At 44.3% G+C, this 20,411-nt stretch overlaps 1 protein-coding gene across 6 annotated transcripts in view; it reads left to right on the forward strand.

The window, feature by feature from the left end:
• The window catches only part of Obsc (Obscurin), a 188,904-nt gene that overhangs the window by 23,920 nt on the left and 144,573 nt on the right, over positions 1-20,411 (forward strand). For all 6 annotated transcript variants that reach the window (XM_075877358.1, XM_075877360.1, XM_075877361.1 and 3 more), the window contains exons 2-3: positions 15,380-15,441; positions 18,459-19,084. In XM_075877358.1, the coding sequence (XP_075733473.1) occupies positions 15,393-15,441; positions 18,459-19,084 (675 nt within the window). In that variant the 5' untranslated portion in view covers positions 15,380-15,392. The remainder of the gene's footprint in view (positions 1-15,379; positions 15,442-18,458; positions 19,085-20,411) is intronic.

Consider the following 20,411-nt stretch of genomic DNA (forward strand, 5'->3'; position numbering starts at 1 on the left):
AGCTTAGTCCTCTGCAAAAATGACCACTCATATAGGGCTGCGCATACCTGATTGGAGAAATGCAAGTGATTTTAACGTTAGCACGAGAACTTCTTGAAGCGTATCACCTGCACAAGAAGGGGACGGGTCCATCAGCGTTCATTCTTTCCCTCAGTATAACAGCGAATGCTTAGTTTCAGATCACGCTCTCCGATAATTTTTTATACTGCTGTGTTATATTATGCATGTGCTGCGTACCCTTTGTGTGAGTGTTTCTAAAAATTTATATCGACCCTTTCACTGATTACAAACGCACGTCCTTGATGACATGCGGTCTCGTCTATTGGTGTGCCTTAATATCATCGGTGGGCAAGAAGAGCTTTAGAAACTAGCCCTCTCATCTTCTACCCTTTTCTTTCCTTATTTTGCGAAATATATTCAAATAGATGTTCTTTTGAGCTACATAAAAACTATAAGAGATTTTGTTGTACTTATCGCGCGTTGCTTTATGGGAAAAACTAATGAGAGACTTTTCTTTCCCTTAAAAAAATAAACTTGAAAACGTGATTTCAGTTTTGACGTTAGAAGCTGGTAAATGAGGTGACCGGAAGTTTTTTTGGGATGCAACGCTTGTGAACTTGAAACCTTCTATAGTCTAGTCATGCAATTTTTAATTATTATGCATGTGTTAATATAAAAAGTAACTGTTCTTAAAATACACACGTAGAATAGCCTTCCTCCACATTAACTTAGCAATGGTACATCTAGTTGGCAACAAGCATGACCCCCGCTTTCAGAAAGGTCCACGTAGAGCAGGCGGAAAAAAATTGGCGTTGGCCTTTTTCACCTAAACTATCTTACGTTCATTATCGACTGGCTTTCATTCAGTTTAGGTTGAAGAAAGAAACGAGTGCTAAACTTTTTCTTTCTTAATTGATTAATCTAAATTAAGTGCTTGTATATTTTGCAATTAGCTCCTCGTAGAAAATTACACGAAGAATGGAATGCCTTTTGCAGTGATACTCTGTTCGGCAACTATTTGCGCAGTTGCTCCTGCCGAGAAAAAAATTAAAGGGCACTTAACCAGAGTGCATCGAAAACTCTAGTTGACTGCGTAAATCTGCAAAATGTCTTTCAGCGAGCATTCTCTGACGCAAGAGTTTATAAAAGGGTTTTGTAATAGCGAAGGTAAGAGCAACCGAGAGACGGTGGTTCGACGAGTACGGCTAACTTCTCAGCAGCATAGCGAGCTCTCTTTCTATTACCGCGACCAGAGATCACCGTCTGCTTCTCTAACGGAGCCGAAAGCCCACGCCAGGCTTGCGTCACTGCCTCGCGTTTATTTTTTCTCCCCCCTCGATTTCTTGCTGCGTTTGGCATTTCCGGTGATGCTTTCGCATGCTCTCCAAACAGGAATACCCGAGTTGTTTGCGTTGCCGCTCGCTATACTTACGCTGCATGGGGAGCGTGTGATGCAAAGGTGACACCAGTGACGTCATCGCTTCTAGCGTGAAGAGCGCCTCCGCCGACCAGGAAGCAGAGTGGGTTTTCGTTAACGCTTCAGGCTCTTGTCGCGGAGTCGCATTGTTGTAACATACTCCAGACACAATAGTCATCGTATGAGTATACACACTATACTTGATCATTTGTACTTTCAAATTTAATGGATCATATATTTGCTGCGGGGACACTTGCACTGTATCTAAAGAATCTCTTTTTCTATCCTCAGAAAAGCGGGTTTCCTAGGTTTAATTCGAAATTGATTATTCTACCCATATACTGATGACGTAAGTGTGCTTGTGAGTTTCTAAGAAGTTTACGATGGCGTAGACTGTTTTGCGTGGTAGCTTAGCAGGTAAATTGTCACGCTGTTAAAGTTGACGGCGTGGGTTTGATTCCCGTGCCCTTGACCTAAACAGCGAGCGCAATTCGATGGTGGTGAAATGCAATTATACTCATATGGTTACATATTGGTGCACGTTAAGAAAGGCCAGGTGGTCAAAATTAATTCGCAGCCCCTCCCCCTTAGAGGGTGCCGCATACCATGAATTTTTTGCACTTGACACCCCAAAAATTAGTTGACTGCACACTTTCAGAAGGATATTATCATTGCTACTAGAGATTCAGGCAAAATGAAAGAGGGTAGGGAAATAAACGTTTAATACTTTGCATGGGACCTTTCACTGCGTGTATTGTGAGAGAAGACGGAGAAGCGCAAGAAGTAAATAAGCTTGTGTACTGACAACAATCAGGTTTAATCTTAACTTCTTCCCGTGCTACGGCTGTGGGTAACATGCTGTAAGCGCAGTATAGGTACGAATCAACAAAGATGTAGCGATTTGGGTAAGAAGTAAACAAGAAGTGAATAGTGCCTTGAAGTGTAACATAGAAGTGTAAACAAGAAGTGTAACATAGTGCCTTGAATGACGGCACAAATTACTTGCATGTGTGAAACACAGATGCGGTAGTTGGTTCGGAGAGCGTGTGTTTATTTTTCACGCTTTTCACTCGTCATCCATAGCTTTCCCTTTTTTGGTGCATTTGTTGTCTTTCAAAAATGATAATAGCATGCCAATTCAGTATTCATTCTTTGAGACGTGTCATTAGGGCCCACGAAATTAAACTGCCTGGCATTTATTTTCGCTAAACATCAAGGTAATCCCTGATTTTGCATAGGTCGAAAATTCTAGCATACTCCTTATTTGTGGGAATAAGTTTCATGCAAAGCACCGCTCAGCAAGTAGCCGATGTGAGGCTTTTTTTTCTTTTTTTTTGTGGCTTTCAGATAAGCTTTACAGGTGGATCGATGTTTTTGTTTAAATTAGAAGTGTGAATATTGTTAAATATTAAGCATGTTGGTTACAGTGGCATTTAGAGTGTAGGTTATGGTCTGACGAAACGTCTGCCGTTGCGTTACAGCACAGATGTCAGTTTTGCCGACCGAAAAAATAACCAGTGTTCTTCGTATGTTCCGTACGGGACGAACTACGCTAAACAAAATTGCTTACTGGATCGTCAACATTATCATTGTATCGCGCGATGCGATAAAGCAAGACGCCAGCCTCGGGTTGCTGGAGAACGGCCACTGCCTTTAATCGAGTGTGCTTATATACATGTGAGTGGCAAGGGTGACAGCCTGCGTGGAGCACTGTCTGCACATAGCGCGGGCTCGCTTCATATAACACACTCGATACAATCATCTTCAGGCTGACTACACCCACTGGAGAGCAAAGTCCTTTTCCATGATCTACCAATCAAGCCGATTTTGTGCTTGCTGCTGCCACGTTACACCTGCGAACGTTTAATCTCATTGGCTCACCTAACTTTCTGTCTCCCCTTGACGCCTTTGCCTTCTCTGGGAATCCAGTCAGTTATCGTTAATGACCAGCGGTTATCCTACCAACGTGCTAAGTGCCGGCCCATGTTCACTTCTTCTTCTTGATTTCAACTATGATATCCTAAACCCCGGTTTGTTTTCTGACGCAGTCTGTTCTCTTCTTGTCTCTTAAGGCTACACCTATCATTTTCCTTTCCATCGCTCGCTGCGTCGTCCTCAATATAAGCTGAACACTCTTTATAAGCCTCCAGATTGCTGCTCCATGGGCATGTACCGGCAAGATGCAACTGGTATATACCTTCCTTTTGAGAGTTAGTGGCAGATTACCATTCGTGACTTAAGAATGCTTGCCGAATGTGATCCACCTCATCCTTATTCTTCTAGTGATTTAACTTTCATGGTTCAGCTCCATAGATACAATATACATGTCCTAAAAAGACATATTTCTTTTCATTTTCCAGCGTCTCTCCTCCTATCGCAAAGCACTGTTTTCTGCCGAGGCTGTTGCAATTGCTTTAGTTTTATGCATATTAATTTTCAGGCCTACTCTTTTGCTTTCTGTGGCCAGTTCAGTAATCACGAGCTGTAATTTGTCCCCTGAGTTACTCATCAAGGCAAAGTCATCAGCGAATCGCAGGTTACTAAGGTACTATTCATTAACTCTTATTTCTAACTCTTCTCAGTCTAGGGTCCTGGGAACCTCCTCTAAACACGCGGTGAACAGCATTGGGGAGATCGTGTCTCCCTGCCTTACACCCTTCTTTATTAGCATTATGTCGCTTTCTTTACGGAGAACTATGGCGGCTGTGGATCCACTGTAGATTTCTTCCAGTATATGTTTATGTATGGTTCTTCGATGCCCTGATTTCGTAGTGCCTGCATTATTGCTGATGTCTCGACTGAGTCAAACGCTTCGTAATCCATGCAAGCTATCTACAATGGTTGGTTGTATTCCGTGCATTTCTCTATTACCTGATTGATAGTATGAATATGTTCTATTGTGGAGTGGACTGCACGAAATCCTGCTTGGTCCTTCGGTTGATTGAACTCTAATGTCGCCTTAACTTTATTAGCTATTATTTTGGAAATATTTTGTAGAGAATGGACAGTAAGCTGATTGGCCTGTAATTTTTTAAGCCCTTGACGTTTCCTTTCTTATGAATTAAAATGATGTTGGCATTCTTCCAAGATTCTGGTACCCTCCCCGTCAAGAGACACCTCGTATATAAGGCGGCCAGTTTTCTAACCCGATTTCTCCGCCATGTTTCAACAGGTTCGTTGTTACCTTGTCCTCACCAGAGGATTTGCCTCCTTTCATTACTTCTAGGGCTTTCCTTACTTCCCCTGTTGTTAGTGGTAGGATTTTGAATTTGTCTAGGCTATCATTGCTTCCTGCGATATTATCCTGGTTATTTCGGCTTCTGTATGGCTCGCAGTAGAACTCCTCCACCTCTTCGACTATCCTATCCATATTGGTTATGACAATTCCTTCCTTGTTCCTTAATGCATAAATCCGATTTTATTCTATGAAAAAGTTTGCCTTCGCAGCTTTTAGGCTTCTGCCACTTTTTACAGCCTGCTCAAAGCTCTCTATGTTACACCTTCTGATGTCGGCTACCTTTCGCCTATTGATTAACTTCGAAAGCTTCACTAGCTCTATATTGTCGGTTGCACTTGTGGCTTTTATTGTTTGGCGTCTGCTAGTGAGATTTTTTCATCTCCTCAGATAATTTGCCAGTGTCCTGTCTTGTGACTGTACCTCCGTCTTCCATTGCGCATTATTCAATGATACTAGTAAGATTATCGTTGATTGTGTGAACGTTAACGTCGGTTGCATCGTTTAGAGCCGTGAATTTGTGTTGAAGCGAAAACTAGTCATAGGAGTGCATATTGAATGTTTACCATGTTATCACAAAGGCCACAGTGTTCTGTGAATCAAACTGTTGGCCAGCCGTTGATGCAATATAGTTATTTATAATCTGTACCATGATCTCTGGCAAAGCTTCGTTGCAGCCCTTTTGTTATCGTTTTTATAGCACATTAAAGTCACCAAATATAACAAATAGAATACATTTCTCTCGTTTAACTCACCAAAAGTGTTATCAAAATTTTAATATCTATACTTGCTGCTCCTGGGTTGATATTCACTGTGAATCACGTTTGACGCCTACCAACATACTACAGGCCGCGCTATGCGGGTATACGCCACTCAACAATGGCAAAGGGTTTATGACTTACACGATAGGTATGTCACGTTATTCATGACATGAACTGTGAATTGCATTCGCTGTACGCCTATCTATATTTCCTTATATTTTAGGCTAAAGACATGACCACGAGAACACCCAGACATTGTAGAGTCTGGCTGCACTCGCAATTACAGCACGCATGACGCACATACGTTATCGAATGGAGAAGAACTGCACCCCGGTAACCGCTGTTTTGAACAGTGACGTCTGCTTGTTGCGCTCTTCGGTCCATTGGTCTAAGTTTCGTCGTAGAGTTTAGGAGAATTAAATTGATTCGTAGTTATAATAGAGTCTGTCTGTTTTTTTTCTGAACTTTCAAAGCATGCAGCAATGGGTTTTTCGGATCAAGGACTTCGATTCTTTTATTTGACGTAACTGCCGAACTCCACTAACTAAAACAAATTATTTCATTTATCTGTCCTAATTACCGTTACAAATGATGTCTTCAACCTTCTTATGGTGCCTGCCGCTACAGAAAAACCAACTGTGAATACAGCAAGCAAATAGCGTTTTTTGCTGACTTTTAAACAATATTGGACACATTTATTCAAACATCCTGTATAGTGTCTTAAGTGAACAGTGAAAAGGAAGTTCTTTTTTATCCTAATGCAGATGGGTCGCTTTCACTGGAATGTTCTCTTTTCTTTTATATATATATGTACAAACCAAAACTACCAATCGGTAGCGTTTTCGTCCCCCGCTCAAAAAGCGTCCCAAGGACTCTTCAAACTAGGTTACGTAAGAATGTTTCAAGCTAAAAGTTACCACCAAGGCCACCAGGTAAATGAGGTGCAAACAATATTCTGTCAGTTTTTTATGTAAGCTACAAAAAACTGCTTGTAAATGGAGGAAGGAACAGCAAATTTATGGGCTCATTTGCTTTGTTAGTTTCTAATATTAATTAGACATAATTACTCCAAGTAAAGGGTGTAAATGGACGTCTTGAGCGCGAAGTGTGGCATAAAGATACGCACCACAACTTAAAAGCTCATTTCGGTTTAGTACAGTGGCAAGAAAGACTTGACATTGTGTCTCTTAAAGAACTTCAAATGCAGCCTTCTGTTTTACGTTCACCCGTATGTAAATGTGCGAACCCTTTCAACTAGGCATTATGACCTCGAAAGTATGAATACGCATATTGGCAAAAGTGTCGTGGTATTTACACAGTCACTGCCGGCGCAAAAAATATCGAAACATCGGCTCGCTTCCCCACGCAGGCTTTTTGCTTTGCTTTTATAAATAAAGGCAGCAGAGGTCAGCAGAGGCAAGCAATGAACAGCAAAGCAACGCGACCAAATGTAGCGATGCTCAGAAAAGCACGTTCTAAAAGGTTCGTACTTTCATAATTCACCATGTTCTCAACATGAAAAAAATTAATGCGTTGCCTCCCACTGCTTCACTGAAAGTTTTACGCCAACAGCAGAAGCTTGGCGGCAACTGAATCCAGTTGTGCGCTGTACGTTGCAGCGAAATGCCTATCGTTATTGCGCCATTTCAATGCAGCAACACCCATTTAGTTTCTAGGCGCCCGTTGAAAGGGCCACTCACCAGGCTCTCAAGATACAAAAAAAGAGCGCAATATTTTTTTCTGATATTTCTCGTCCTTCTTGGCGCGCTACTGTGACGTAGACAGTAGTTCTCGTGTCATATGCAGCGTACATGCTCTTGATTCGTTGATATATGCGAGATATCACAAGTTATTTCTCGCCAGCACTGCTTTTCCAGGCAGCCGCTCATCCGTTCTTCTTTGTCTCGCATGAATATTGGGCACAATCAACCGATCAAACTTCATTTTTTGGGTGTACAAATGCGCAAGCGATGATAACAGTGTGCAGCCGAGAAGCATGAAATCCTGATAGGCTCTAGCGCTTAGTGCTCATATTGTTCGCGTGCATTCAAGAACTAAGGGGCGAGGAGGATGCATCGTGTGTATGAAAGAGAGAAGGAAAGCACCCCATCGTCTTCAAACGCGGGGTGGTGAGTGGCCCTTTAAGGCCGACTCCTGTGATTTTTCGAGGTCAATAAATCTCAATGAAATTCGCTGGGTATGTTCCTTTGCATATTTTAGCCCTTTATGCCAAGTCACAGGTTTGAGTGATGCACTGATCGTTTGCAAATGAATTTTAAAGATTGCCTTGAAAAGCTGACTTCACTTGCCAGAATTATTGGCAACACTGTCTGTGTGACGTCATGCTTGTCATGACAACGGAAGTGACGCAGCCGATGGCATCGCTATTTTGGCCGCTACAGCGTTCACAAGGCGACGGTGGCGGTGTTGGGCTCGGGTATAGCACGGGAATGCTTTCTTCCTTCCTCTGTGGTGTTTGGCTGGTGCTTCGCTGGACTGGCTTTCACAGTTTTCATACTCCGTGCCGGCGGAACCAGTATACGGCCTCCGGCTTTACCAAGTAGTACGTCATACGCAGACAGGGCGCTCGGTTGGGTTTCGGTTTCAGTATTGCACATTTTTGCTTATTAACAATTATTTTCGAATTTCCTAAGCATTTCAGCTATTGGGCTCGTGACAAGAGTGTCTCAGGAACATAGAAACACCATAACCTTGACGGTCAAAAAATCGCTGGAGTTGGCCTTTAAATGTCAGATAGTGAAAAGTAAACATAATTCATTGCAACGTCATCTATCATAGCCAGACCCACAGTTTTGAGACGTACGTAATTACAACAGCAACAGCTTCAGCCTATAGTCTCATAAAGATCTTAAGCTAAAATAGTTCGTAGGAGTAAAAGCAATAAATGTCGCCCACTCCTCATGTTTGACGAAGCTAGTAGACAATGGCACTGCCTCGACCCTCACGAAAGCAGGCATCTGTGAACTCAGCTTCGTATAAAGAACTCCATGTATGCTGTTGTTATGTCAGGCCATGAGAAAAAAGATAAACACACTAGGTACAGTGTAAATGCTTCGATCAGTTGAAGCTTTGCAGTTTGCCGCAGCAGCACCAAACTGGCTGCTGTTGAGGATGCCGCACATCTATAAACGATAATCCCTGTGTGTATTTTTTCACCCTGTTCTCTTTCTGACGTAGTATTCTTTTGCGTAGGTCACCTTCCGGCTTCGTGGAATCCACGAAAAAAATAGTTGGTCTTTCTTTCGCGCAGCTCTAGGGTTTTTTTTTTTATTTTAAATTCCAATATCGTTGTGTGGCTGGGACACCTCGGTGAGAAGTGACGCTCTTAGCTGACGTAAATGCGTAGAAATTTGCATCGTAACGCAGTAATTAAGAGGGTTTTTTACACCCACTTGTCAACTAACTATTTGGGATAAACCAGAGGGGTATGTACGTATCATCATTCCTCCCCTCCCCCTCGCAAAGAAAAGAAGGCGTTTTGTTTTGGTAAACTGCTTCTCATTGGGTGATAAAAATGATTCCAATGCAGCTATACTTTAGCTTGATATGTAAGTGGCCTTAACAACCTTTTATTACAGCCAATTCGGTCTGCGTAAACGCGATTCTTTTTTTTTTCTTTTTTTGCCGCGTTGGTCTAGTAAGTAAGGTACTCGGCTGCTGGCCCGCAGGTCACGGGATCAAATCCCGGCTGTGGCGGCTGCATTTTCGATGGAGGCCGTCTTGCAAATAAAGAAGAAAAAGGGGGCGGCGGGCACGAGCACGAGCACCAGCCACGGGCGCTGGCTCGTTCAGTTGTTTCCTTGACCTTCAACGCAGCTAGACGATCGGGTTCGGGTCCCCTTCTTCGTTTCTCACACTTCGTTCTGGTGCCGAAACCCACCCGGTCGTCTGCCCTCGACTTCGACAATGAATCAACTCCGAGTACAGCGTGGCTTCTACCGGACAGCCATCACAAAGGACATTTCGATGCTCGACGCCCTTCTTGCCGACTCAACGACCCCCGCTCTCAGGCTCCAGGAGCTCCTGGCAATTATCGTCTCGAAACATGCCCACCTAATGAACCTTACCTTCACTAGGAGGACTTGTTAGCAGACTTGACCACCGCCATTCAGTTTGAGGACAAAGTCATCTGCGCTCAAATAAGACTTCGCTGCACAACCAAGCCACGGCCACGAAACCAACCCGTATTCGTTGCAGTCACATCCACCCAACTCGGTACGCCTATCGCCTACGCATCGCCGCTTGCCGCGACGTCGTCTTCGATTAGCCTTTTGACCTCTCTCGTCTCGACATCGAAGCAGGCAGCTACTTCATCTTCATCCGGCCTGTCGACTGCTCTCGCTCCGACATCGCAGCAAGTAGAGACTCCACAGTCAACCGCCTTCATGACCGCTCTCGTCTCGACGTCACACCAGACTGCGACTTCTTCTCCGTCCAGTCTGTCGACTCCTCTCTCTTTGACGTCGCAGCAGGCCGCGACTTCGCCGTCAACCGATCTCACGACTCCTCTCGTCTCGTCATCCCAGCTGGTCACGACATTAACTTCTGAAGGCTTCCCCACTGCAACGCCAGTATCTCGCATCGGACTAACCTAGGCTACGCAGTTCGTCGCGCACAAGCCTACTGACAACTTACCTCGAACCCATCCCCACCAGTTGAAGAGTTTCGGGTACACGCTGGAAAAACTATCACTCTCCACGCGATCCACGGTGCTTGGGTGCAAAGACTCGTTCGGAAGGTGTGTCATGGAGATTTCGAAGGCCAAGGGAAACACCGGGCACACCAAGTGCTTCGACTAAAAAGACTCGGTTTCTCACGTCCTGAACCACAGATTGCTAAAGCACTCCTACTTCCCAGAACGAAAGGACAAGCGCATGTACTATCCGTCGTGCGGTCCAATGTACCCCCATCGAAAACAACACGTGGAGCCCTACTTCTCGTCCCACATGCGCCTCGATCTTATCCTGGTGGTAGGGTCTCCAGTTCGTCTTTCCTGAAGCCCAAGGAAGTCGACTATCAGGAGTGCGAGCGGAAGCGCTGCTACGAGCCACACTCAACCAGGTTCATGGACCCCATGACCGTCTACGACGCCACCGAACATCACAAGCAGATGGCGCCTGACGCCAGAGAACTGTGCTGGACGTACGAGCGCCACACCGCACAGCTCCAGTACTACGTCACGCACGTCATGCAGGAAACTGGCGCAAACGAGGACCTTCGCCAAGCGGGACACACCATGATCGAGAAGTCGTCGGGAGACTCCCGCAGCGATGTTTCCAAAAACACCATCTTAACTCCCACTCGTGTGCCTGAAATTGTCAGTTCGATGTGCGCAATCGCTCGCGATGCCGCGGCGGACGCCGGCAATCGGCTCTCGGCCACAGAACACGTAGACGAATCTCAGCTGTCTCCGAACGTCGCCGAGATTCCCGCTCTTGGCGATATCTCCGCCCGACGGAACCAGGATGCTTCGGCACCATCGTCATCCTCGTCAAGCAAGGAAGAAGAATCGTCATCGACTTCGGATTCACTTGTCGGCTCCAATCGGATACACCAGCGTGGCGGCGATGACTTCGAGTACTCCGCCATAGCTCAGAAGCTTTCAAACGGAGACGTCAGCTCGACGTACGTAATCGTTCGTAACCCCCAGACAGACTCCGACAGTCCACTTCCGACAACAGCGCACATGAACGTGTATCCGACGCCATCGAAAGCGGCCAAGATGCCCCTGCTTGATGGGGCCGCTGCACGGAAATGCCCGAACGCTTCTGCATCGTCGTTGTTCTTATCAAACGAGGAAGAAAACATCGTCGATTCCGGAGTCTTCACCCAGCTCTGATGCGTTTTCCTGCCAAGAACACGCGAGAGACTACCTGACCCCTCCCATGGACAAGCACCAAATGACTGCACACCTACAGAAGCTTCACATGCAACACCAGGAGTAGATGATGAACGTCACTCAAAAAAAGCATGCAAGTCATCAAGAGACTTCACGATTTTACGAAAGTAGGGCAAGATCAGACTCCTCATGCTACAAGCGACGCAAGAAGTGCGAAAGTCCCCAGTATGACCTGAAGATAGCTAACAACGTGGCCAAGTATTCTTGACATCATAGCGACATTGGACGACTTCCCCCGCAAGACAAGCCACCGCCTCCCCAAAGCCCTCCATCATCGCCGTGTAACAACACCACCTTTTCTATCGTTCGCATCTTGCTCGCCAATGTCCGCCTCAACTTCCGCCGCTGAGCACCTGAACATTGCTGCGAGTTTCTGCGGCCGCGGCAGTGGGTTGCAAATAAAGGAGGAAGAAGGGACGGTGGGCACGAGGACGAGCCTGGGGCGCCGGCTCGCTCAGTTGATCCTTTGACCTTCAACGCAGCTAGACGATCGGGTCTGGGTCCCCTTCTTCGTTTCTCACAGGCGGAAATGCTGTAGGCACTCAGATTTGGGTGCACGTTGAAGAACCCCAGGTGCTAAAAACTTCCGGAGCCCTCCACTACGGTGTCTCTTATAATCATATGGTGGTTTTTGGACAATAAACCCTACACATATCAATCAACATCAATCAGTTCGGCCAGGGGGAGGAATACATAGGAAGGCAGAGAAGTTAGCTGGTACCCACACTGGTTTTCTATTATCAAATGGTGCTACACGTTGCCATGTTGGCCATCCCTTCTTCCTTGGTGATTAACTTACTTTGTGGTGTTTATGGCACGAAAAAACAAAACCAAATTACTAAGTAATACATTCTTCCGAAACACATACCGAAGTTTACATTGAGCTGGTAGACTGAAATAATAAGAATTATTGCTGACAGAATTAGGTACGAACAAAAGAAAGGGAAGGAAAGAAAAAAGTAACTACACATGAGTGTAACTTAGCACGCGGCACTTTTTCGAAGTTCTCGATCAGTGTACAGGAATTCTCGCTTGTGGAAAAGGGCTATATTCAAATCTACTTAAACGATTTGCAAAAGTAATCGAAAGTGGGGTTAGTTGGATATGCATGGCATAACTGTAGTTGAAGCGCACGAAGAAGCAAAAAGCATCACAGGACTGTGTCCTGTGTTCTTTTTTGTTTTAAACTACAGTTATACTATTTAAACGGTTGAGCATTGTTCTTTGAACTTACTCTAACGAGGCCAAATGTGGCGCGCTACCCTTTCCACGCGGCCGCAGCTGTCACAATTTGAAAGGTAGCCGAGCATTCCGATTCGAAATGAATCTGTTTGTTACGAATTTCAGCGAGAATTTGCTGAAATTACGCTGGAGCCTTCTAGATGCGTCGGTTATTGGTAGTCGCATACACAGTGGTCACCATCCCGGGCGGATTGGGTGGCCACATAAGCGCGTTCCTTACCACCAATGCTGCAATGGCGCAGTGTCCACTGATACGCTATGTCGTGTCGTTTGTCAATTGCACGGCGATGGAGTATTCTCATGATGACTACTAACTTTTACAACGACATTGTAAATCTTTTCACTATACGTGTTAGCGTCATCAGCAAGCTGGTCACCCTGAAAAGGCATGAGCCACAGAAAGCGGGCAATACAAGTCGCATTTCCAGCTTGGCCAGTGAAGGTCAAACTCAGGAAGATTCTAGTTATTACTGATCGAGTCGATCCTAATTATTCACAAATAACACTCATTAGTGTTAATTAGGACAAACCTTCATTAAGCCTAAGAACTTGTATGTAATCGGACCAAGCCTACCCAAGGTACCTCAGTTTCATGTGAACTAATTGTGCTAAATAATTTTAAAGAGTCATGAAACGAAAATAAAACTTCCCGGTTACAGTTTTCCTTGACCTAAGGTTTATACATACCGATTCCGAAATATATCGGCACAATTCTGTAATTATTGATGCTCGTTTTAAATCGCATTTTTTGGGGCTCACTAGCCCCAATCGGGATATAATAAAACAGTGACACAAGATACTGGAGTGTTGAAAGGTGCCAATCAAACGTCCTTGTGACCGGTCTTATTATTCCAGGGAAGCATGGATGATGCTGTGTTCTGCTACTCGATGACCCCAAATGATATTTTTTTTTAATTGAAACTGGTGGATATAAAAAAATAATAACTTCACCGGCCAAACTCGTAGGGAAACACAAAAACCACACTCGTGTCAATGTGAAGATGTCCACTGTTTTTCTTGTGCGGGTCTGTTAAGGAGCTAAACATGACCTCAGGAGTACACACATGACAGCGTCCGAGCTCATATTGTCATATCCATCGCGTAACAAGAATAGCACATTGAGTTTCCAGTTTTTTATGGTTAAATAAAGAAAATTCAGAGACACTAAGGATTTTTGATTTCAAAATAATGCTTACCTTGTTATTCAACGTGTTTTCTCAGTATGGGATTCTTTGTTTCACAATAATATAGAGAATATAGAGGAAGTGCAAAGTTTTAGGTGTTTGTTACGCTTTCAATATTTATGGGAGCAATTTATGCGCGATTCCTGTTAACTATGCCCCTGACTGCAAGTCACTGGAAAAGCGCGGAGGCGTGTTTACACTCAACTTTTACGGCATATTGTATTTTAAAAAATGGCGTAAATTAACTTGTCTGAACTTACTGATATGTAAATACGCAGGAATCACACGTATGCGAAGTTCATTAGTAAAACAGACACAACACGTTGCTTATATATATATATATATATATATATATATATATATATATATATATATATATATATATATATATATATATCGCATTCAACCATTCAACACCCGCTCCTGATGATGTGGCGCCCAGTTGCTAAACATATCAAAGCATCATGCGTCCCAGTATGGCCACCATGCCACCAGCACTTGACTCACAGGTTGCACCCTTCAACCCAACCAACGCTAAAAAAGTCATTGAAGGGAAGCAACATGAAACACTGAAATACTGAAGTAAACACGGACGAAATTTGTGAGATTATTTCCAGTCCAAACAATCCTGAAAGTATTGCTCATTATGCTCTTCCACTTTCATATTCTTCGGAACATGTTCTTTCAGAGATATTGCCTTTTAGTAGCGTGATTTCGCTATAAAGCAAGACCAGATTGTATTATACACGTTCCATTTCATCGCTTCACTGCACGATGCAGACGAGTGCCTCAAGTTTCAATGTTCATCTATGAGCGCCGGCTGAGTGACCGACATCTAAGTCCGTATAGAATGATGATGATGATTTGTGGCGTTTAACGTCCCAAAACCACCATATGATTATGAGAGACGCCGTAATGGAGGGCTCCGGAAATTTCGACCACCTGGGGTTCTTTAACATGCACCCAAATCTGAGCACACGGGCCTACAACATTTCCGCCTCCATAGGAAATGAAGCAGCCGCAGCCGGGATTTGAACCCGCGACCTACGGGTCAGCAGCCGAGTACCTTAGCCACTAGACCACCGCGGCGGTGAGTCCGTATAGTATGGCGAATAACTTCTGGTTCACTAAATTCTTTAACAACTGGAGGCCGACTCGATGATTTGTTGTGTGGACGATTGTGGAGCTCTCAGTACCACACGAGAAAAACATTTTTTCTTTCTTGTTTCCCAGAAACACTGTGGGTGGTGAGCAAAGAAGTGTCCTTCAATCTTTTGACGTTGAGAGAAACTTGACTGTGTGTTTCATAGCGGATTATCCAAAGGAGTAGCAGATGCTGGCAGGGTCTACCAAAGACCCTCCTAGGAAAACACCATCACAACCCCCAAAATTACCTGTTCAGGTTAAAAAACCATGTGTTTGCTCAGAAGCTATCCTGGTGTATTTTTGTATTTACATGTTCATTTTTTATCGAAAGGCTACGGGGAATCATGTTTTATACGTGATGGGTACTATATATTTTTTAGTTCTCAAGTTTTCATGTGTGCATGATGGCACGTTATCGAGTCAGTGCAGAGATATTGCCGCTCAAGTATCATTACTTCATTTTCGTATTTCCAGATAGGCACTGAAAATGTCGTACTCAAGGTCATCGTACTCAAGAACATCTAAATACAGCGAAGGTAAGTGGCTAAATCTGCAGTGACACTTCTTAGATCTTGTGAATCAACGCACCATGTTATATATTGCAAAAATGACTCGTTATATGTCATCATAACTTGTTGAATGCGGTAGATGGGACAATACACCTTCGTGCCATGCACTCCTATATTGTGCACTTACTTGCCGTAAAAAGCAAGCAGTAATCTACTAAACTGATGCTGAAGGGAAACAAACACTGAATGAATTTCTACATTTCAGTCGTTAACTAAACACTCTACTCGTGCTCTTCACCCCCGTTTGCGCCAATGTAGTCTCCCGCTCACTGTCACAAGAGCTTTGTTGTTTTGTTTTTTTCACACTTTTTCTGCAGCAGAAGAGTCAGAGTAGGAGCTTGTTGGTTGTGCATGGTTGATACTTGTGACGCACTTCTCGCCAACAAAAAAGAGAAACAAAATATACTCGCTTGCTTACATAAGACAAGTGCGCTAACCTTTTGTGCATACGAGTGTGTACATATGCATGTGTTCTTTTTCTGTTCTCTAAGTGTTCGAGCAGCGCGTTGCAAGCGTCGACCTTGCAGGTTCGAAATTCGGGTAATTGCTGCGGCATTTCAAAATCCGTGTTCTGTCACTATAGGACGGGACATCACAAGGGGAAACATAATGAATGCCGTTTGCATGAAAATATAGCCGTGTACGTATACGTACATTAATAATTTACTGAATTTAACTTTTATGGATGTAAGCCAACGTCATGTCTGTGCTCACTCGCTGTTTTTCGCACTATAGAATTTTATTGCATCCTTGAAGCATGCTAAATGTTGCAGTTTTACCAGCTAAAGGTTTGGCCTAGCGTTTAAGTTGCGTGTATGTGATTTTTTTCCTTCTGTAATAATTCCTGGTGTGTTCTGTTTTTTTTAATACTTTTTCTATAGCATAGCAAGCACTGTTAATCCAGCCAAATGCTTCGTCGAGCATTTTTATTAAATTCAGATGGGGGATGCACAGAATAGTGAGATCAGAAGCAGATGTGCCTTCTGCTACTTCATTTCACATCTGTATGTCGTGATAGGCATTAAGTGACGAAAATCGTTGCCATTTATAAGGGCAAAAACTGAGCACTGTCCGTAACACGCCTTTGGACAGTGAAAGGGGAGCTATACTACAAAGCAGTGGCTGACAGGTTGTTGCTACACAACTTTTATGAACTTATAATTTTTTCATATGACTAGAGATTGTCTGAGAGGCAAAGTCGTGTTCTGCTCTCTTTCGGCAACTTATTTCAACTTGGCGAGAGTGTGGGTGCCAGGCGACATTACACAATTATCTTTTTTTGGCGAAAATACTTCCGGAACGTTTTTTTTTTCACATGAGACGTAGTAACTATTCTGCATGCTAGAAAATTCAATGTCGAAGTTTTGTTTCCGGACTATGTCCTGAACGTAGACATAACCAGTATTTATTACTAAATTCATCTTTATAACAGCGTGATAAAAAAGAAGGTTCAATAGGTGGGTCGAAGGTTCGCGGTTATTCATACTTCGTTTGTGTTAAGCCTGTATAATGACCTTCACATTTTTCCTGCAATTATTGACGTTGAAGGCAGCACAAAATAATATTAGTGAGTCTTCCGCAACATGAACTTCACAAGCGTTTGAAAAGCATTCTAATTTAATGTATGAAACTATGCTATCAAATAACATGGTGTTTTACTGAAGTATCTTTCACGACTTTATCATTTATCTACCTTGTCCTTATTAAGGCAATGCCTTCATATCAAGATCGTATAAACCCCGCATCGCAGATGGCCACAAAAGGACCAACCTGCCAAATCATCTTTTTTTTATGCGCATAGATGCAGTCACTCAGTCATGTGTAGGTTCATTCATTACTCAGAGGTCAACGTCTGGCTGCGTGAACTTTCACACTAATAATACAAACTCTCCAGCCAAGTTATAGTCCAAAGATAAAAGTTAAAAACTATGAATTGGCCCTACGTTTCGGGACCGATTAGTTGCCGAAGCGTCGGGTCAGTTCACAGTCCTTAACTTCTATCTTTGGACTATAACTTGGCTGGAGAGTTTGTATTATTAGTATGATATGATATTTAGGTGGCACATAACTTATGCATACGCTTGCATTTTGACTTTTAACTAGTACACAGACAAAAAACTTTTTTGGCCCCTATAGGTCTATAAATTTTACCTTGCGTACTGATGGGCGGATTGTGAAGCGGATATCCTGCGTATAGATGAGGCTAACGTGGTGAATTTTACGAGTCACAACCACTGAGATCCGTTCTACGTAATGGATTGAAAGTCTTATGTGCAATAGTAACAAAAGCAGTTAGGGTAGCTACAATCGCCTTTATTTGCAGTGCTGTGTTATTGTGACTTCATTTTGTCGTTTTGCATTTTGTGATGTCACAACTACTTGAAGGATGACATTCGTACGTAATGCACGTGATAAATGTAGATCGGTTACGTTTTTTTTGTTGCTTTTAAATATTTTTCTGTAAATAGCATATAGTTTGTTCGTGTAGTTTTGCATATTTATGGGGAAAAGATGGTTAAAGCTTTATAAGAAGAGCCGATATGTTGTGGCCAACATTCATTCAACGGTTACTGAGTAGTGGTTTTACTACAAACTACATACCAAATTTTCGTTTTTCGTGCTGTTTTAAACATAAATTCGCCTATTAGTATTTCTTCTTCTTTAGTTCAAAAAACGGTAGGAAGGGGAAGATGCAAGCTTGCGATGAAAAATTCGTAAACAGGGCCAGGCGCGTACCCAAACATTTTAGGGGGGGGGGGGGAGGGGACACCACCTTGATTTCGGGAGGGACGCCCCTTAAAATGGTGATTTTTCGCTTTCTATGCCACGACAAAAAAAATCGGGGGGGGGGGGGGGGGGCTTGTATCTAGTGTGCCACCCCTGTGTTACTCCCCTGAACAGGGGTTGTGTTGAGACGACGTTTCGACAAGCGTACTTGTCTCGTGGTGCGATTACAAGTGGCTCCACCCTGGCTGCTGTTGCAGGGCTGTCGGACGAGAGATCCAGCCGGACCTCGGCCCGCAGCTCGTCACTGATGGACTCGGACATCAGCAGCAGCATGTCTTCGACACGGCGCATGGTGCGCACCACGTCGTACGGTGACGATGGCGGCGGCAGCTACTCGTCCACCGCGGTGCGACGCAGCTCGCGGCTCTCGGCGCTGGACGACGACGACATCGGTTCGAGCACGAGGATGCAGAGCAGCAGCGTGCGCACCTCGAGGCTGAGCTCCCGAAACGACGACGACTTTGGATCCTCCGCGATCACTCGAAGGGCTCTGGCCATATCGAGCGGTGACTCTTTCGAGAGCAGCCGCAAATCTTCGCTCACGTCGAGCATCCTCGGCGAGTCCATGGACAGCGCGGCGTCCCGGGCGCTGCGGCGTCTCAGCAAGGACGACGACAAGGAGAGCTTCAGCAGCAAGCGCTCCAAGCTCACCTCCAAGTCGTCCTTCGATGTCGATGAATCGAGCGCGTCCGTGCGCTACAGCAGCACCAAGATCAGCAGCACCATCGAGTCTAGCGACCTCGGGGGCGCCAGCTACGTGGCCAGCAAGTCCAGCTACAGCTACAGGGACTCGGCCGGCTCGGTCACCGAACCGGAAGCTGGGGTAAGCACTGATATTCGTTGCTCTCGAGGCTACTATCCACCAGGCACATCTGCGTGCGTCGCAAGTAATCTATCGAAGGAAACAGGAGAGTGAATGTTAGGCCAAACGAACTTATCCACTAAGCTCAATCGCACTAGTCAAATATGAAGTATCAGTTGTACTCACACTACTGATTCACTTAAGTTATGCGCCCTACATTCTTACGCCTTTCAGCAGTACTTCTTCTATGATAGCTACACTTTCAACCACAGCTTCCTAATTTCTTATGCTGAAGCAGCCATGCTTTGATCGCATAAACCTTTTTAGGCACATAGGTAGTGATAATTTCACGGAACATATAGCTGCCTGTTTGAAGCTTATACCGAACGCAACACAACGTTATGAGGTAAGCCACTCTTTCTGTTCCTATATGCTAAGCCATTTTATTGTGATATCAATTATATGGGAACTCTCCACGAGTATTGCTGTCACCATCGCCATCATGTTCGGCGTAAAGTCCAAATCGATAACATCCTCTCGCGCATCGTATGTTTTACCCGCGGGTAAAAGCACACGAGTGGGGGCAGAGATTAAGAAAGCTCACCCATCTCCTTTCCACCGAAGGTGCATGCGGTAACATCAACCTACCCGCGTGCCAGCCTTGTCATCGATTGTTACTCAAGCAGAGAGGAAACGCTTTCAAAAAAAATCAATTGAACGCGTGGAGGGGGGGGGGGGGTGGGGGTGGACGTGTTACTCAAGCACCAACAGTGAACATTGACTTTAAAGGTACGGTCGATATCGCTGCCACACATGATATCTCGGCAGGCATGCAGAGACTGCTCGTGCACCCTTGTGCGTGCTGCGCTCTCAACGCAGAGGTCGTGCGATTATTGCTTCTCTCTCTGGAGCGGGCGTATTCTCTTACACAACCGTTTTATAGAATTAGGCGACATCTTATTGAAAAGAGTTAAATGCCAGCCTTACTTCGTATAATATTATAATGTGTTGCTTTCGCATTCATTGTTTCACTTTTGCGGTGAAGCTCTGACTTTTTTTCGTACTTATAAATTTTGACATACCACATGACCAAGTTTTCGATACGTAGCGTTCACTGGCATAGTCAAAAGGGAGGGAGGTTCAACCTCCTCCTACCCCTAATATTTTTCAACTTTTTGTATATATATATATATATATATATATATATATATATATATATATATATATATATATATATATATATATCATCATCATTATCATCATCATCATCAGCCTGACTACGTCCACTGCAGGACAAAGGCCTCTCCCATGTTCCGCCAGTTAACCCGGTCCTGTGCTTGCTGCTGCC

The sequence above is a fragment of the Rhipicephalus microplus genome, chromosome X (assembly GCF_043290135.1).
Source record: "Rhipicephalus microplus isolate Deutch F79 chromosome X, USDA_Rmic, whole genome shotgun sequence".
In the NCBI taxonomy this organism is placed as follows: domain Eukaryota; kingdom Metazoa; phylum Arthropoda; class Arachnida; order Ixodida; family Ixodidae; genus Rhipicephalus; species Rhipicephalus microplus.